The sequence below is a fragment of the Loxodonta africana genome, chromosome 3 (genome assembly GCF_030014295.1).
Source record: "Loxodonta africana isolate mLoxAfr1 chromosome 3, mLoxAfr1.hap2, whole genome shotgun sequence".
Classification (NCBI taxonomy): Eukaryota; Metazoa; Chordata; class Mammalia; order Proboscidea; family Elephantidae; genus Loxodonta; species Loxodonta africana.
Window position 1 is genome coordinate 58,612,276 of NC_087344.1, and position 18,688 is coordinate 58,630,963.

The following is an 18,688-nucleotide window of genomic DNA, read 5'->3' on the forward strand; positions in this document are numbered from 1 at the left end:
ACATTCAATTTTGAGGGAAGGAGAACACACTGTAAAGCCAGGTTGCAATTTGTAGCATATGTCACTAGTTGCTGCAAAAGAGCTGATATTTGAGACTACATCAGCCTGAGACCAGAAGAACTAGATGGTGCCTGGCTACAACCAATGACTGCCCTGACAGGGAACACAACAGAGAACCCCTGAGGGAGCAGGAGAGAAGTGGGATGCAGACCCCAAATTCTCATAAAAAGACCAGACTTAATGGTCTGACTGAGACTGGAAGGACCCAAGAGGCCATGGTCCCCAGATGTTCTGTTAGCCCAATACAGGAGCCATTCCCAAAGCCAACTCTTCATGCAGGGATTGGACCGGACTATGGGATAGAAAATGATACAGGTGAGTGAGCTTCTTGGATCAAGTAGACACATGAGACTATGTGGGCAGCTCCTGTCTGAAGTGGAGATGAGAGAGCAGAGGGGGTCAGAAGCTGGCCGAATGGACACGAAAATAGGGAGTGGAGAGGAGTGGGCTGTTCATTGGGCGGAGAGCAACTAGGAGTATATGGCAAGGTGTATGTAAATTTTTGTGTGAGACTGACTTGATTTGTAAACTTTCACTTAAAGTACAATAAAAAAAAAAAAAAGAGCTGATATTTTAAATAAAGCAGAATGATAATCCCGGTCCACCTGCGCCAAGTTTCCCATTTTATCCTAAAGCCAGGGCTCTTTGTTGTTTTAGGTATTTGAGGAAAGGAGCAAACCCTCTCCTCAAAAAACATACATGTGCACACACACCACACACTCCACGCCACATACACATACTATACACTACACAAACACACATACGCCAAACAAATAGGACTACACGCAACGCTACACACATCACACACCACACACATGCACCAAATACACACACCATACACATCACACATACTACACACACACAATTACCACACTCCACACACACACATTACACACACCACACACATCATACACACTCCACACACACACACAGAGGAAGGTTGCCAATAGTTTCACAGGACTCCCAGATACCCTGAGGCCCATCCACAGACTCCCGGACCCTAGCACATTTCCACTCCCTTTCTCTGAGCCACTTCAATTCTCTAACCTCCCCTACATCTCGGTGCTTCTCTGGGAGGGAATCCCCTCAGTTAGCTCTGGCAGGAAAGAGCCAACCATACCTGAGGATATGCAAAAGGTCTTTCCAAGATGTCAGCTCTGAAATAAACAGATTTCGGTTCAAATCTTTGTTCTCTCACGTACTAGTTGTATATGGCCTCAGTTTTATCATCCTCAAAATGGCAACTATAGTTCCTTTTTCATAATACAACAGTGAGGTAACATGAAATGGCTGGTGAATGAGCTTGTCATACTAATTGGGGATAGAGTTTTATACATATTAACCTTCTAAGCATTTCACATATATTTACTCATTTAATTCTTTAATGAGATAGTCATTATTATTATCCCCAGTTTACAGTTAGGAAACTGAGGCACTGAAGAGTTAAGTAATTTGTCTAAGGTCACACAGCTAGTAAGTGGCAGAGGCAGGATTTAAACCCAAGCTTCTAACGACTGCACATACTGCCTCAAACGGGGTTGTTCCCTTTCCTTCCTGTGTAAGACCCTCACTGACTCTTCCGAGCTCTGTCAATCCCCGCCTTTTTCGAGTTCCCATTGTGGCTCTATCATGGTTCTTATTATCTTTGTACAATACTTATTTGTAAACATGTCTGTCTTCCCAGTCTGGACAGTGCTCCATGGAGATAGGGACTCTTACTCTGACTTGTGCCAAGAGCTGGGTACTGGAATATAGGACTGAGCGAGATCGAAGAGGGAGGCAATATAACAAAGCAGTGAAGCTTCAGCTTGCCTCCTGGCTTCAACATTTTCTAGCAGTATGCATGGGCGAATCAGTTAACTCCTCTGAACTTCAGTGTTCTCATCTGTAAAGTGGGTATAATAAATGTTTCTATCTCAGTTTCTGTGAAGATAAAATTGACCAATGAATTAGAGCACTTAGTTTAGCATAGAGCTTAATGCAGATTAGCTGTGTTCATTATCCTAATGGTCCAGAAGCCATGAGGCCCTCAGAGGGGCAGCCTTAGTGCAGGAGGCTGGGCTCAGGAGGCACCTGCTGGGGAAACTGAGAAGGTTCTGGGTCAAAAAAGCCCCTGACTCATGTCTGCTGAGTCACAAGCCACTGCCTCTCAGAGGCAAAGCTAGAGGGGCCTAGCCTTTGGCCCCTCCATGCAGAGGTCTGGGCCCCGCCCTCACCTCTGCTGTCATCTTGGCAATGAGCCCTGCGGAGATGGCCCCGCTGAGCACGTTCCGCCTCAGGCCAGGGTTCCTGGGATCCTTGAGGTTGCTGATCCGGCTACGCACACGGTTCCGGTACTTCATGTCTGTGCTCTTGAGCTCCTGATAGATATGTGACACGGTCAAGGGCCAGCCAGTCACTTGTGGAGTGGGACTAGAGAAGGATGGGGAGCCTCAGGCTGATGCCTGAGGAAGAGTCCCAGGGCCGCCTCTTCCGCTCCTTGGACTTCTACGGGGAGGGGCACCTTCATGGCCTCTGACTCCCTGACTGGGGAATCTCAATGGGCCTGTGGGGTCATCCAAGTGTCAGGGACAGGAAACAGCCTCTGTGGTAAGGACTATGGTGTCAGGGTCCCCCAGATAGGCACCCCAGATTTGTCTGAGCCTCTCATATGACCTCAGGTGAGTCACATGACCTCTCTGTGCCTTGGTTTCCTTATTTATAAAATAATTCATAAAATAGGAAACACTTATTTCACAGGGCTGTCATGAGAATTCAATGAGCTAAACCACATAACACACTAGTCTGGCTCCTGGGACACATCAAGTGCTCAACATTTAGGAGCTGTTGAGATTATGACAATGATGAAGATGACCTCTACCCTGGAAGGGTCCCTGGAGGTTGTGAGTCCAGTGTCAGGGGTCTGTTCTGGGAAAAAGATAAGGTTGGGAAACACCACTCGCTGACACCACCAGTGGCCATTCATCACGTACATCCATCCTCATGTTTAAGGCTCTAAGAAGTATTGCAATGCAGAAATCTGTTGAGCTTTGATTAATCTGGTGTTTCTGTTTATATCTGATGATAGGATCACCACCAAGACACCCCCAGAATCCCTATTACCATCCTATGGAACCCACTTTGGGAGCTGCTGGTAGGAGTTGCTTCCCCCATTAACCGATGACGAAGCTGAGGGTGCGGGCCTCACTCAAGGTCACAGGGTGAATTCCCGGCAGATGCAGGGCTGGAAGCCAGACCCCCGCCTATCAGTAATCCTCTCTCCACTCGCTCAGCAGGAAGTTACTCCTGGCCACTGACCACACTGAGTTCTCTGTCCCCACCTTGCATCCCAGACAGGCCTCTCTGTCTGGGTTCTTAGCCTCCCACCCAATCCACCCTTCTTCATCCTCTGGGAGTTCAGGGAACATAGCCTCACTATCTTGGCTGCCTGAGCCAAGCAGAACAAGGAAGACAAAGCTGTTGCTGGGAAAAACCAGAGACAAGAAAGAGACTGTGGGGAATGTGGACAACTGGAAACAGCTGACTCGCTAGAAATGGTGGGATGGGAGGTAAAAGCATTTCTTCTTTTTTCTGTTATTGTTGTTTTAATGCTGTGCATTCAATAAAAACATGAAAAGTATACACCATAACACATCTGAAAGCCAAAATTTCTGTTTAAAGATCTGCCACTGGGGATTCCTAGAGGTGTGCATTGGCTTGATATGTGGGCACAGCAGTGCTGGCAAGGTCTTCACCAGCCTCCTCCTGATTCCTTGTTGAATTCCTGGGACCACAGGAGAGGACGAGGTAGGGAGCAGACCCAGGGCTCACAGACCCCTCGGAGGAGCCTACGTGTGCCCCACGCTGCCATGTTAGACAAGGGCTACTCCAAAGAGGACACGGAGTATTCAAGCCCCCAGACTTATCCTCACCTGACCTCTCACCATCTAAGAACAAAGAGCTACAGGGCCTGATGCAGCTTGAATTTTCTCTCCTTCAGCCGAGGGACACTTAGTGGAGCAAGAGGTTGGACAGGAGGGTAGGGAGTACAATTAAGCACTGGATCATCCACGTTTTGTCTCAAACTGGACATGAAGGCGGAAGGGACCTGCTTGGAGAGATGACTGTTCCAGAGAAAACAAAGCCGAGGCTCGAGATCGTCCTGATCTCTCATACTCTGTGTTCCTGAGTTTATAGGAAATTACGAAAATGTACTTGTTGGCTTAAGACACGCCAGTTAATAATTAAAATGATGATGGTGGGAAACTCAGGCAGGAGACTGAGCAGGGAAGTCTGTTGTCTGCAGATCGGTCCCTGCCCTTCCCCCCTCTGGGCCACAGGCCCAGTCCAGCTCCCTAGGGAGAGCCCAGGGAGCCTCACAGCCCACTCAAACCTCGGTGTGACACTTGGTATGACACTTAGATCCCTGTCCTCTGGGGACTGTACCCCCCCTTCCTCCACATTTCTTTGTTTTTGGCATGCAAAGCTTTGTCTCCAGTAAAAGAAATTCCATACATGAATTCAGTTGGGGCATCGTGGGGAGGGATTTGTTTTTCCCAAGACAAAAATCTTTTGTTACAATGGGTCCCTGTCACTCTGGTGGTAACGTAACCTTCCCTGTCTACTCCACAAGACCCCTTTCAGAGAAGCTGAAGAAGCGGGGCATGTTGGAAAGAGCTCAGGACACAGAATCCAAAGACTAAAGTTTGGGAAGCCCTTCCCCTACTTCGTCCAAGGCCCAAAGATCAGTTAAGCTTTGACACCCACTAGTTCCTGAGCCTCAGTTTCCTCATCTGTAAAATGGAAACAACAGCCTCTGCCTCACAGAGATGGCTGAGGATTAAGAGAGGTGGGAAGTGTTAATTGCCTAGCACAGTGCCTGATACATAGTAGAGACTGAAAAATGGGAGCTGTTATCATCAGAGAATGGAAGAGGAGAAAGGCTGACCATGAGAAATGCTTGCCTCTCTGCCTACTCTGATCTAGGAGGTGACGACTTGACTGGTGGAGGCACGATATGACACAGCTTGCCCAGTATAGCAGTTGAGCCTTGGGCTCTAGAGTCATACTTTCTGGGTTCAAACCCCAACTCTGCCACTACTATTAGCTGTGTGAGCTTTGGCAAATGACTCAACCTCTCTGAGCCTCAGTTATCTCATCTCTAAAATGAGATTAATCACAGAACCTACCTGTGTGGTTGTTCTCAACACTGAACAAAGTACTGCTCCTAAACAGGTTAGCAGGAGGTTGGCAGGTGTAAAACTTAATGTATGTTAGTTAGAATGAAAAGCTCTGGTTCAGAGGCCATGCAGGGGGCTGTCCTGGGAGCCCTTCCCTCCTCTCTCACTGTCCTGGGTTCTTTGTACTTGAGAGGCCTGTCGCTAGACAGTCCAGACACCACAGCCCCAGCACAGCTCAAGGATATGATCTTCGATTTCTGATGCCATCTTGTCACAGTTGACACCATAGTCCTTATAATCATCTGGAAGAGATTCAGAAAACACAAGCATCAGCCAGACAGGACCTTCATAGTGAAACCTCCCTGTAGTGGGAACTACAGAGTTCCCGTACCACCCCCAGGTGGAGAGAAAGTCTGTGCCTCCCTGGCTTTGAGAAGACCTTCCCCTCCCCGCTCCCGGGCCCCTGGCCCTCTCACCATCTGCCTTCAGGGCTGCTGACAGCATCTCCACACACTTGTCCCGGACAGAGTCCCCTGTGAGATAGCAGGGCGCCAGGAGGCACATGGAAGGGGCAAACGTGGGGGTCAAAGGGCTGCTGGGTGTTTTGGGGGCCTCCGCTTTCGATTTGCTGCTGTTTGATCTGAGGATGACAATCAATAACAGACATGTTGACATTAAGAGAACAGAGCACTATTCCAGATGTGCTTTATGGATGATCTCCTTCAATCCTCACAACAGTCCCATAAGGTAGGGGCTATTTTAGACACTTGACATGGGTCATCTCATTTAATCCCTGTAACAACCCCATGAGGCTGGTGCTATTCTTATCCCCATTTCAGAAGTGCATCTTAAAGTAAATTTTAGAGATTAAAAAAATAAATAAATAAACACAACGAAAACCAAACCCGTTGCCGTCAAGTTGATTCCAACTCATGGTGACCCCATGTGTTACAGAGTAGAACTCCAGTCCATAAAGTTTGCATGGCTGTGACCCTTTGGAAACAAATCACTAGGCCTTCCTTCTAAGGTGCCTCTGGGTGGGTTCGAACTGTCAACCTTTGGGTTTACAGCCAAGCGCTTAACTGTGCCACCCAGGGACTCCATTATTTTAGAGATAGATGCATTTAAAATAGCTTGCTTTAGGTTAACCATTTAGAAATCAGTAGAATCAGGATTCAAACCTAGGCAGTCAAACTCCAGCACCCACCTTCTTAACTAACCACTGTGTGCTGCTGATTACAGGGCAGTGTAACAACGCCAATAACCATATGTCTTGGCCATCTAGTGCTGCTGTAACAGAAATACCACAAGTGGATGGTTTTAACAAAGAAACTTATTCTCTCACAGTCCAGTAGGCTACAAGTCCGCATTCAGGGCACTGGCTCCAGGGGAAGGCTTTCTCCCTCTGTGAGCTCTGGAGGAAGGTCCTTGTCATCAGTCTTCCCTTGGTCTGGAAGCATCTCAGCACAGGAACCTGAGGTCCAAAGGATGCACTCTGTTCCTGGAGCCGCTTTCTTGGTGGTATGAGGTTCCCAGCTCTCTGCTAGCTTCCCTTTCATCTCTTGTAAGATAAAAAGTGGTGGAGGCCATACCCCAGGGAAACTCCCTTTATATTGGATCAGGGAGGTGACCTGAGCAAGAGTGTTACATCCCACCCTAATCCTTTTAACCACAGGCAGAGATTATGATCTATAATGTATAGGAGAATCACAAAATGCAGTACAACCACACATGGACTAAGCAAGTTGACACATATTTTGGGAGGACACAGTTCAATCCATTATACCATACTACGATTTATTATACACTGTGCCGGCTGCTCTATATGGATGCTCTCATGTAAGCATTTATTCACTCATTCATAAATATTCATAGACACCTATTCTCCAGGCACTGAGGGACACACACAGGGATAAAGCAGACAAGTCAGAAAAGCTCCCACTCTCAAGGAGTTTGTTGTTGTCAGCTGCCGACACGGGACCCCACGCACAATGGAACAAAATGCACCATCCTTCCTGCACCATCCCCATGATGAGCTGTGGATCCAACTGTTGTAATCCATAGGGTATTCACTGGCTGATTTTCAAAAGTAAATTGCCAGGCCCTTCTTCCTAGTCTGTCTTAGTCTGGAAGCTCTGCTGAAACCTGTTGAGCGTCATAGCAACACGCAAGCCTCCACTGACAGACAGATAGTGGCTGCACATGAGGGGCTCCCTCATGGAAGGTGAGAATTCTACCGCCCAGCCACCACTTTCCCCTCAAGGAGCTTACAGTCTAGTGGATAGTAACTACTGACTAATATTTTCAAAGTCTGGCTTTCACTATGTGCTAAGCACTGTGCAAGGCACTTTACGAGCATTTTTAAATTTAATCCTCAAAGCCATTCTAGGAGTTAGATACTCTCATCATCCCCATTTACAGATAAGGAAACAAACCTAGAGGTGAAGTTACTTATCTAAAGTTGCACTACTGAGATTTGAACCCAGGTCTGTCTGATTTCAATGCCTATGCTTTTAACCTCTGTCACATACTGCTGTGATATATGATATAATCTATGATGTGGATTGCCAGAAGATCGAACAAGTCCGTCTTGGAAGGAATACATCCAAAGTGCTCCTTGGAAGCGAGGATGGTGAGACCTTGTCTCACATACTTTGGACATGTTATCAGAAGGGACCAGTCCCTGGAGAAGGACATCAGGCTTGGTAAGATAGAGGGTCAATGAAAAAGAGGAAGACCCTGGACAAGACAGATTGACACAGTGGCTGCAACAACTGGCTCAAACATAGAAACAATTGTGAGGATGGCGCAGGACCATGTAGTGTTTCATTCTGTTGTACACAGGGTCACTGTGAATCAGAACCGACTTGACGGCACCTAACAACTAACAATGACGTATTATGAAGTCCCTGGGTGGTGCAAATGGTTAACTTGCTCGGCTGCTAACCGCAAGGTTGGAGGTGCCTTGGAAGAAAGCCTGGTGATGTACTTCTGAACATTAGCCACTGAAAACCCATGGATTACGGTTCTACTCTGACACACATGGGGTCTTTAAATCTCAGAACCAACTCAACGGCCACCGGTTTTTTACGTTATATCATATAACCCCTATATGGTATAATAAGAATGAGCTTATTTTGGCTTTGGTTTTTTAAAAAACCCACAAATATGTATGCATATATGCACAGAATATTGGAAGGATAATCGTGTTAACAGCAATTATCTCTCTGAGATGGAATTATAGGCAATTTTTATTTTCTTCTTTTGCTTATGTATATTTTCGAAGTCTCCTACAAAGAAAATACCTCACTTTTGTAATAAGAAACATTTTTTTTTTTTTTTTTTAATGGTTAACAATCATCAAAATATCACGCTGAGCTGGTGGCTCAGACAGGCTTCCTTCTTCGTGTCCTCACGGAGCTGCCGGCGTAACAGATAGTCAGATACAAACACCTGGAGGACCGAACCCAGTTCCCTGACAGGTCTTTGTATGAGGCACTCTCCTCGGATCACAGTGTCAGGGTGAGCAAGGAACCTCTGAGAGGGCGAGGTGGCAAGAAGAACAGTTGAAGTTTGCTTATCCATTCAGACCTGCTCCCTCCAGAAGGGATTTACAGTGGCTTAGGAGGACACAGAAGAGCCCTGGTGACATAATGGTTAAGCTCTGGGTTGCTAACCAAAAGCTTGGCAGTTGAAACCCACCCATTAGCTCTGTTGGAGGAAGACCTGGTGATCTGCTCCCTTAAAGATTATAGCCCAGAAAAACCTATGAGGGAGTTCTACTCTGTCACATGGGGTTGCTATGAGTCGAAATCGACTAGGCAGCACCTAACAACAGCAATAGGATACATACAAGCTAGCAAGGTGGAGATTAAAATCAACAGCCTTGAAAACATAAGATGGAACCAGGGATACGGCTAAACAGTACACATCATGAAACAACCATGTATCCAATGATAAGGGACTGCTTACACTATGGTGCATCCCTACGTTAGAATACTATACAGTCATTCAAAAAGATGTTGAAGAACATTAAAATATTTGGAAAAAAGGCTATACTGGTTTTCAAGTGGAAAAAGCAGGTTACCAAACACAATGTATGCTATGATCTCAGTTTTGGTTAAAATGTACATCTAAAAATACGTAGAGAAATGGCTGGAAGAATATACCCTATAGAATGTAAATAGAGATGACATTTCAGGACTGGAATGAAGGGGTATTCTGACTTTCTAGGTTATATATAGAGTATCCAAATTTTTTTATAAGCATGCCTTATTTTTTATACCTTACTTTTACGGGCAGAAAAAAAAGATAAACTTTAAAAAACAATATATTATAAAAATGCATACCCTAGTAAACACGTGTCCAAAAGGTCACAGTCTTGAAAACCCTATGGAGCAGTTCTACGCTGCACATGTGGGGTCGCCATGAGTCAAAATCGACTTGATGGCAACTAACAACAACAATATACACAAAATAGGGTAAGATGCAAACTTGGCTTTTTGTAGAAGTCACAAGGTAAAACAGACCAAGCAAGGCTCAGACTCCAACCGCTGCTGGTTCTTTCAGGTCCTCATGAAGAGGATGCCGGGTGATGCAATTAGAAGCATCTCCCAGCATCCTGTGGGGTGGATCACAGGGCTGTGCCTTAATGTGTAACTTAAGACAGGTCAAAAGGGTCACACTACAGTGTGATTTGGTCCAAGAAATTCTGCAAGGGCCAGTCAGACGAGGGGGTGGGGAAATACATCCTTGGCAGAAATGCACGGAGGTGTGAAAGTCCATGGTTTGTGTGAGCAGTGTTGAGGAGCTCAGAGCAGCTGGGGTACAAGGTGTCAGGGGGCTGGAGGCATGAGAGAGAGCTGGAGAGAAAAGATTTAGCCAGGCTCTGCGGTTTGTTAAGGATGCTAATAACAAAAGCCACCATTTACCACGTGTTTGCTATTTATACTCATAGCGACCCTTTGGTTTGCTATTTATAAAGGAACCCTGGTGGCGCTGTGGTTAAGCACTCTGCTGCTAACTGAAGAGTCCCTGGTTCGAACCCACCAGCCTCTCTGTGGGAGAAAGATGTGGCAGTCTGCTTCTGTAAACAGGATCACAGCCTTGGAAACCCTGTGGGGCTTCCAGCCAGTCCCTATGCCTTGGCTCAGGAAAAACTGACTCATCAGAGCTGAAGAAATTAGGGTCTCCTCTACCCCAGGGTCTCACCACATTGAGTACATGGAAGGGCCCAAAGGGCTGCTATACTTCCTAACTCCAGGGGGTGCTATTCACATCCTTGCCTGGGTGCCTCTTAGAGTTGTACAGTGCACAGCCTGGGCTGCAGCACCAGGCAGCCCTGGAGCTGGATTCCATAGCTGTTTTTCACATCCACCTTCAGGCTATGGATATGCTTCTTCCTTTCAGAAAGAAAAGTAGGTTGGGCCTTCGATCAAGTCCTTTCAGGCCCATGGAGTTGTCTGGGAGTGAGGCTTACTGGGTAGCCCAGGGCTCCCAGGATTAGAAAAACTGGATGGCAGGAGAATACCATCCAACATTCCACTGAGATTCCTCAATGTGGACTCTGCTGGTGACCTCCTCGTCCCCTGCCTAACCTTTTCTGTTCAACCTAACCTTGGATCCCCTCTGTCGCCACTGGGATGTTTGTGTTCTCTGGAGCCTTGAGGCTCCTTCAAGGTGTCTTGGGCTCCCACGGGGGCAGTAGGGAAGGGGGGGAGAAAGGCCCAGGGAGCCATGCTTTGCTCTTACCAGGTTTATATTTTGAATTCTTAAAAATGTTGTTTAAGGGGATTTCCTAGATTTTATTTATTTTTAAGGCAGTTTGAAACATACTGTTCTAGATAACTTACCTTGGATTCTACCCAACCCTGCCTGGCAACTGGGTGGCCTGGCAGCAGGGCCTATGGGTAGGGAAGCCAAGGTACAACCCCTATCTCACCTGGAGTCAAATTTCAGCAGGAAGGAAGAGCATGGATGAAGAAAGGGTGGGGAGGGCAGAAATCTACAGACCAAGGGGCTTCCTGCAATCAAAATAAAGTCTCCCTATGTCCAAGCGTGGTTCCAGCACCAGGCTTTCACCTGCCAGCCACAACGGCCTGAGCTGGCTCCCTGGTTCTCTCGCCACCTTACAATCCACTTGTCACGCAGCAGCTGGAGGGAACTTTTGAAAATTCACAGCTGTTTTTGCCAGTCCCCCGCTTCTGACTCTCTAACGGTTTCCATTATTCTCAGCATAAAATCAAACTCCTCACTGTGGCCTCCAGCCCCTCCACATCTGGCCTCTGCCCACTGCCTCTGCTCTGACCTCATCTCGTGCCACATGGAAGCTGCCCTTCTACAGTTCACTGCTTCCTTCTGTTCCTCGGGCATACCCGTGATTCCTACCCCAGTGCTTTTGCACTGGCTGGTCCCCCCTGGAATGCTCTTCCTCCAGGTTTTCCTCTGGCTGGTGCCACCCATCAGTCAGGTCTCAGCTCAAATGTCATGTCCTCTGCAAGGTCTTCCCCGACCAACCCAGCTGAGGCAGATTGTCCTTGCCCTGTTACTCTCTAGCACATCGCCCAATTTCTTTCCTTCAGAGTGCTTATCTAAAACTATAATTAACTTGTTTGTGTCTATAAAATCACCTTCATCTCCAGGTTACAGGGCTCCAGAGTATAGGGACCTGGCCTGCTGGTTCACCACAGTACTCTAGCACCTGAAACAGTGCTCTAGGCAGGCGCTTGATAAATCTTCACTGAGTGAATGATGCATGCATGATGAATTGAGGCAGCTGATCACACGGAGATACAGGGCACAGAACGGGTTGGCTGTTTGAACTCACTCAGAAAGGCCTGGAGGTCTGCTTCCAAAAAAGGTCACAGCCATGAAAACCTTAAGGAGTGCAGTTCTTCTCTGTAACACATGGGAATGCCATGAGTTGGAATCATCTCAACAGAAGCTGGTATGGCTTTGATGAATCCTCTTTGGAAGGCCAGTGGCCCCACTCCCAGGGCCTAAGAGGCAGACCTCTTTGAGCCAGTGTCTGTCATCTCCCATGACCTGGGGCAACCACAACACCTGCAGCTGGGATGAACCTCCAGATTCTTCTCGGTACTACCCTTCACTAACCTGTGTGCCCCATCTCCACATCCCCAACGCTTAGGATTCATGAGAAGGGAACCACCAGAGGAGAGCTCGTAGCATGCTACTTTGAAGGACGCATAATGAACAACAACGACAATAGTTGTCATTCTTGGAATACCTACCCTGAGGTGGTGTATTTATTAGGAAGCCAGGCTCCAGAGCCAAACTCCCAGGTCAAATGCTGACACCATCATTTTGTAGCTGTGTGACCTTGGGCAAATTCTTTAACCTCTCCGTTCCTAAATTTCCTCTTGTGTAAAATAGGCTAACGTTGTTGTTTTTATGTGCCATTGAGTCAATTTTCAACTCATAGCAATCCCATGCGACACAGTAGAACTGCCCCCTAGGATTTTCTTGGCTATAATCTTTACAGGAGCAGATAACCAAGTCTTTCTCCTGTGGAACCGCTGGGTGAGTTCGAACTGCCAACCTTTTGGTTAGCAGCCAAGAAGCTAACTGCTGTGCCATGAGGGCTCCTTAGGGTAACATTAAACCAACTGTCATCTAGTCGATTCTGACTCATAGCAACCTTAGAGGACAGAGTGGAACTGCCCCATAGGGTTTCCAAGGCTGAAATCATTATGAAAGCAGACTGCCACATCTTCCTCCTGTGGAGCAGCTGGTGGGTTCGAACCTCTGACCTTTCAGTTAGCAGCTAGTATGTAACCACTGCACCACCAGGGCTCCTTCGAAATGACATAAGTACCCACTTTATAGGGCTGTTGAGAGGATTAAAGCCCCAAAGAGAATTCTGGGAACTAAGTATTAGAGAATTTACACAGATTATCACATTGAGTGTGAGTTTTATTACTAAGTGTGCACATTTATTGAGCACTTATATGAGCTGGGAACAGTGCTAAGCAGTTCATTACCTCATTTGATCCTCACAATGACCTTAAGAGAGGGTCATAATTACTTCCGTTTTACAGGCCAATCAATTGAGTCTCAGAAAGATGAACTGACCTGTCCAAGGTTACTCAACTAGCAAATGGCAGAGTCAGACCACAAACCTAGGTCTTCCTGCTTTCCATATTGTTTTCGACACATCCCAGAGTCTCCTTACCTAAGCAAGGCTGCTTGAAGCATTTTCTCCCCACCTTCCTGGCTTGTACCTCCTGCTTGGTTAAGAGCTGGCCGGCCAGGTGAAATTCGTGTCTAGGTGGTATTTCAGGTAGCCACGCTCATTTTGCTTTCAATACACACAACTGGGAACTGCGCCAAATTGCAGAGAGGGTATCACTGGATGGTGAGGGGGGGCTGGATTTATCAACAGCTTCCTTCTGCTCCCTGGATGTGAGAGTTTGTTGGTCTGACATCACCAAGCCCTAGAAAATCCTCCCATTCCAGGTCTGAACCGGGGCAACTGGAGGCCCAGCTCACTGTTCCTGAGTGCCACCTAGAGGGAATTTCAGTCACTGCATCTCTAAGCGTGCCGTAACTGCTTGGCAAGGGTGTGGTAGAAGAGGGGGTTCCAAAAACCAAAGCCAAACCCACTGGCGTCGAGTCAGTTCCGACTCATAGCGACCCTATAGGGCAGAGTAGAACTGCGTTTCCAAGGAGTGCCTGGTGTATTCAAACTGCGGACCTTTTGGTTAGCAGCCATAGCACTTAGCCACTACGCCACCAGGGTTTCCGAAGAGGGGGTTAGCTAAGCAATTCTGACAGCCCAGTCCCAACTTTCTTCCCTGTCACAGATTTGGTAGTCTCTTCCCTGATACTCCAGCTATATAGTTCCCAGAGCACCATGGTCACTCATTCTGCCATACCTTTGCATATGCCATTCCCTCTGCCTGGGATGCCTCTCCTAGCTTGTCTACCAGGCAAACTCCCATTCATCTTTCAATTCTGAGCTCAAATACCACCTCTTCCATGAAGTCACCCTTGACTTCTCAAGCCAGATTGAGACACTCTTCCTATATTCTCATTGTGTGTTATTTTATCTACCCAAAACCAAACCAAATCCATTACCGTCAAGTCGATTCCGACTCATAGCAATCCCATGTGTTATCAAGTAGAACTGCTCCACAGGATTTTTTTTTTTTTGGGGGGGGGCGCTGTAATCTTTATGGACGCTGATCACCAGGCTTTTCTTCCATGGTGTTGCTGGGGGGGATCGAACCACCAACCTTGAGGTTAGTAGATGAGTGCAAACCATTTGCACCATCCATCCCTCTCTAAAAACAATCATCTTGGTGCCTGCCTCTCTACTAGTGGTTAGCTCCATGCAGGCAGAGACCATGAGCCTTAGTCTTTAAGGCCAGGACCTGGCCTTAAAGGTCACAAACTAGAGGCTACAAATATGTTTTGGTTGGTCAACTGTGTTTCAGAAAAATATGAATAAGTTGCCCGTATTTGACATGAGGAGTTTCATATGAAAACCCAGGTGTCCAGTTTTCCTTGAAAAACTGGAAGGCATGGCACACGGGACCTGCATTTCTGTAAAGCAACCATCAGCTGGGACTGGGTAGTGGGTGCCCCTTTGGACAGGGCACATACTCTAGTTTGTTTTGGTCTCTATTAGGCAGCCAGTGTATGCACATGTCCTTGACCCCTAGAGAAAGTTGCACTTGCAGGGAGGTACTCAACAAATGGGCTTGCTGAATGAATGAACGAATGAACAAATGAGCAAATTAACTGAAGGGAAAGATGAAAAAAAGAGGTAAAGAGTGCAGAAAATGGTCTGGGTGGTGGATAAAGTGAATTAAGAAGACTTGTTCTGTCCCTTTTGGTTGTCTACCCCCAAAACTGAACCAGCAGGAAATGGCACAACTGATAGAAGGACAAATGTACTCTGACCTTCAGAAAAAGAATGCATTATGCGAGGGAGCCAGGAGGCTTCAAGCCCACGAATGAAAAGTCAGGAGAGGAGTCTGGAGGTAAAAATCCTTACACAAATACCAAATGTTTTTATTATACCATCAAACATAGAACTGTTCAGTGCTTTTCAATGAAGGCACTGCCAGCATTTTGGGGTAGGATGATCCTTCATTATGCAGGGATGTCCTTTGCATTCCAGGACATTTAGCATCTCTGAATGCCAGTAGTGCTTCTCCCTTCCAGGCCCCAGTCATAGTGACAACAAAAATGCCTCTGCAAATTCCTACATGTCCCCGTTACTGAGAACCGCTGGTCTAGAACTAGGAAGACACCGTAACCTCCATTCCCAGGCCTCACCCATGGCAGACATTACTAACTGATCACAGAATTCTTTTCTTCAGAGGCAGGATGCAGCCTCAGACTCCTTCTCCAATCAGCACTTCAAAGAGCCTCCACTCATTAGCTGGAGCTGGCCTTGGGCTGCCATGCTGGGCGTATGAGAAACAGCAGCCCTTTTTAACATCCCAAGCCTGTTTAATCTTCATAAAGCCTTAAACAATCTAATTTTTGTGCCTCTTCTTTTCTCCCAGTGGCAGTATTACTGGTACCTCAGGCTGAAATATCTGTACAACTCCCACACATACTTTCCATGGAGCCAATATCCTTACCCTCCTACCAGGCCACCCCACCATCTAATATGGCACCTGCCTCCTGAATCATTAGCTTCGATCCACCACTAAGCTATTTCCTGGCCTGCCCTGCTTCCCTTGGCCTTGCTTCTCCTGCTCTGACTTCTGACCTCCCTCCTGGACAACAATTCACACTCACTCCTTGATCCACGGTTTCTCCTTAGTGATCTCATCCAGTTACACCCCACTGATTCTGAAATTTGTATTTCCAGCCCAGACTTTCTTCCTGAATTCCAGCCTCATATAACCCAACAGTATTTGACTCCTTCACTTCAAGGACTAGTACACACCTCAAATCCAATATATTCAAACCTAAACTCTCTATCTTCTGCCCCAAATCTGATCTCCGCACAGTCTTCCCCAAACCAATTAATGGCAACTTCATCCCTGCAGACACTCAAGCAAAAAATCATGGTGTCATCCTCGACTCCTCTTTTTCTCTCATACCCCACATCCAATCTGTCAGGAAACTCTGTCAGCTCTATCTTCAAAATATATCCTGAATCTACGACTTCTCCCCACCTCCACCACTATACCCTGAGCCGAGCCACCAGGATATCTTGCCTGAACTACGGAAAGAGCCTCCTGGCTGGTCTCCCTGCTGTGCCCCTGCCCCTGCAGTCCCCGCTCAGCACAGCAGCCAGAGGAATCTTGAGAAATGTCATATAATTCCTCTGCTTAATGCCTTCCCATGGCTTCCTGTTTCACTCAGAGTAACAGTCTAGAAAGTTCTATTCAGTCTGGCCTCCACTACCTCTCTGTCCTCATCTCCTACTACTCTCCCCTTTGCTTATTCTACCCTAGCCACACTGGCTGCCTCACTGTTTCTTGACTTCACCAAGCACGCTCCTACCTCAGGGTCCTCCTTGCAGGCTAACTCCTTCACCTCTTTCAAGTTTTTGCTCAAGGTCACCTCCTCAGTGAGGCCTTTCCTGATCACCCCAATGAACTGTGATGCCCTCTCCCAATCTTCCTCACTCTGCTCTATTATTTTTCTTAGCATTTGGTCACCTTCTAAGCCACTGTATACTTACCTATTATATGTATTAAGGAGCACGAATCCACCAGCTGTTCCTCAGGAGAAAGATGGTGTGGTCTGCTTCCATAAAGATTTACAGCCTTGGAAATGCTATGGTACAGTTCTACTCTGTCCTATAGGGTTGCTATAAATCAGAACCTACTTGATGGCAATGGTTTTGGTTCTACTATATGTATTGTCTGACTCCCATCCCCTCCCCACCCCACTAGAATGTAGGCCTCATGAGTCCCAAGATTTTTATCTTTTTTGTTCATTGCTATATCTCCAGCACCTAGAACAGTCCCTGGCACATAGTAGGTCCTCAATAAATATTTGAAGAATGCATAATTTGATGATTTACGCTATGTTGATACTTGCTAACCAGTTCAGCTCAAACCAATATGGCATTCTCACTGGGTTGAGCTTGACCTTGAGAAAGTTCTTGAGACAGTGATGGGGCCACAGCAGCTGGTCAGCTACCCCAGCAGAGGAGTCACACCTCTGATTCAGGAGCCCACTGGTCTTACTGTGTGGGTCCCAGAATTTGGAGGCAACATAATGTATGTGGTTTCCTCCTTTCTCCTGCCTCAGGCTTCCCCCATCAAGGTAGAGAGAGGGACACATGCTGAAAAGGACCTTTGGGATGGAGGTATCTATGGCTTCCGTTACCTTTCCATTGATGGCCTTTTTGGAGAGGAGGTGGCAGAAGACTTGGAGTCCGTAGAGTCTCTCCTGAAATAAGAGAGATTAGAAATAATACTCTCTTGCATGTTGACATGAGTATTGACTCCTGAGAGAGGCTGGGGAGAAAGCATTCTGTGAAGAAGAAGCCTGCCGGGCTGAGGATGAGGAAGCCCGCAGGGACTGTAGCTGCCTGGTAGAAGGCCCGCCCAACCAGGTGGTGCTGGGCTGGTCTCCCTCGTGTACCCTCCATCAAAAGGAAACAATACAAGTGAAGGAACCAATATCTGCCAAGCACTTAATGTGTCCTAGGCATATTATATGTTATGTAATTACTAATTATTAATAACTAATTCTCAGCAGGCCTCTCTCCTGGCTGCTGGGTGGGCCTTGGCTAGCTGGAGTCCATGGAGATTGGGGTTTCCGGGATTGCCAATTGTCATCTATGACCAGAGAAACTGAGAGAGACTAGCTTTAGCCTTCCCAGCAGGCACCATGGGTGGGTGGGTGGGAAAGCACATGGGCCTTGGGTATACAGAAGAGCTGTGTTAAAATGGCAAGTGCAAACGCAGGGAAGAAAATTATATGGATACTACTCCTAAAGCCACACAACACCTAGGAGGGGAAAAAAGGAGAGTGGGAAAACAAAAAAATGTTACCCACAGTTATGTTATGGTGGTGATGGGTATAGAGGTAAAGAGAAATTAAAAAATATATATATTCCATTTTCCAAAATACATGTATATTCTTTTTGAAGGAGCCCTGGTGGCACAGTGGTTAAAGCGCTCAGCTGCTAATCCAAAGGTGGCGGGGTGGCGGGCGGTTTGAACCCACCAGCCGCCCAAAGGGAGAAAGATATGGTGGTCTGCTTCCGTAAAGATTACAGCCTTGAAAACCCTGTGGGTCAGTTCTATGCCATTCTACAGCGTCGTTATGAGTTGCAATCGAATTGACAGCAATGGGTTTGGTTGGTTTTTAGGGTTTTTTTTTGTATACTTTTTTCGGAAACCCTGGTGGCGTAGTGGTTAAGTGCTACGGCTGTTAACCAAAGGGTCGCCAGTTCAAACCCACCAGGCACTCCTTGGAAACCCTATGGGGCAGTTCTACTCTGTCCTATAGGGTTGCTATGAGTCGGA

The 18,688-nt window shown here is 46.9% G+C and overlaps 1 protein-coding gene across 1 annotated transcript in view; it reads right to left on the bottom strand.

The window, feature by feature from the left end:
- Positions 1-18,688, bottom strand: part of TCEA3 (transcription elongation factor A3) — a 42,131-nt gene that overhangs the window by 8,328 nt on the left and 15,115 nt on the right. The window contains exons 5-8 of the mRNA XM_010595074.2: positions 17,541-17,603; positions 5,696-5,859; positions 5,465-5,521; positions 2,277-2,431 (exon numbers count right to left, since the gene is read on the bottom strand). Coding sequence (XP_010593376.1) covers positions 2,277-2,431; positions 5,465-5,521; positions 5,696-5,859; positions 17,541-17,603 — 439 coding nt within the window. The remainder of the gene's footprint in view (positions 1-2,276; positions 2,432-5,464; positions 5,522-5,695; positions 5,860-17,540; positions 17,604-18,688) is intronic.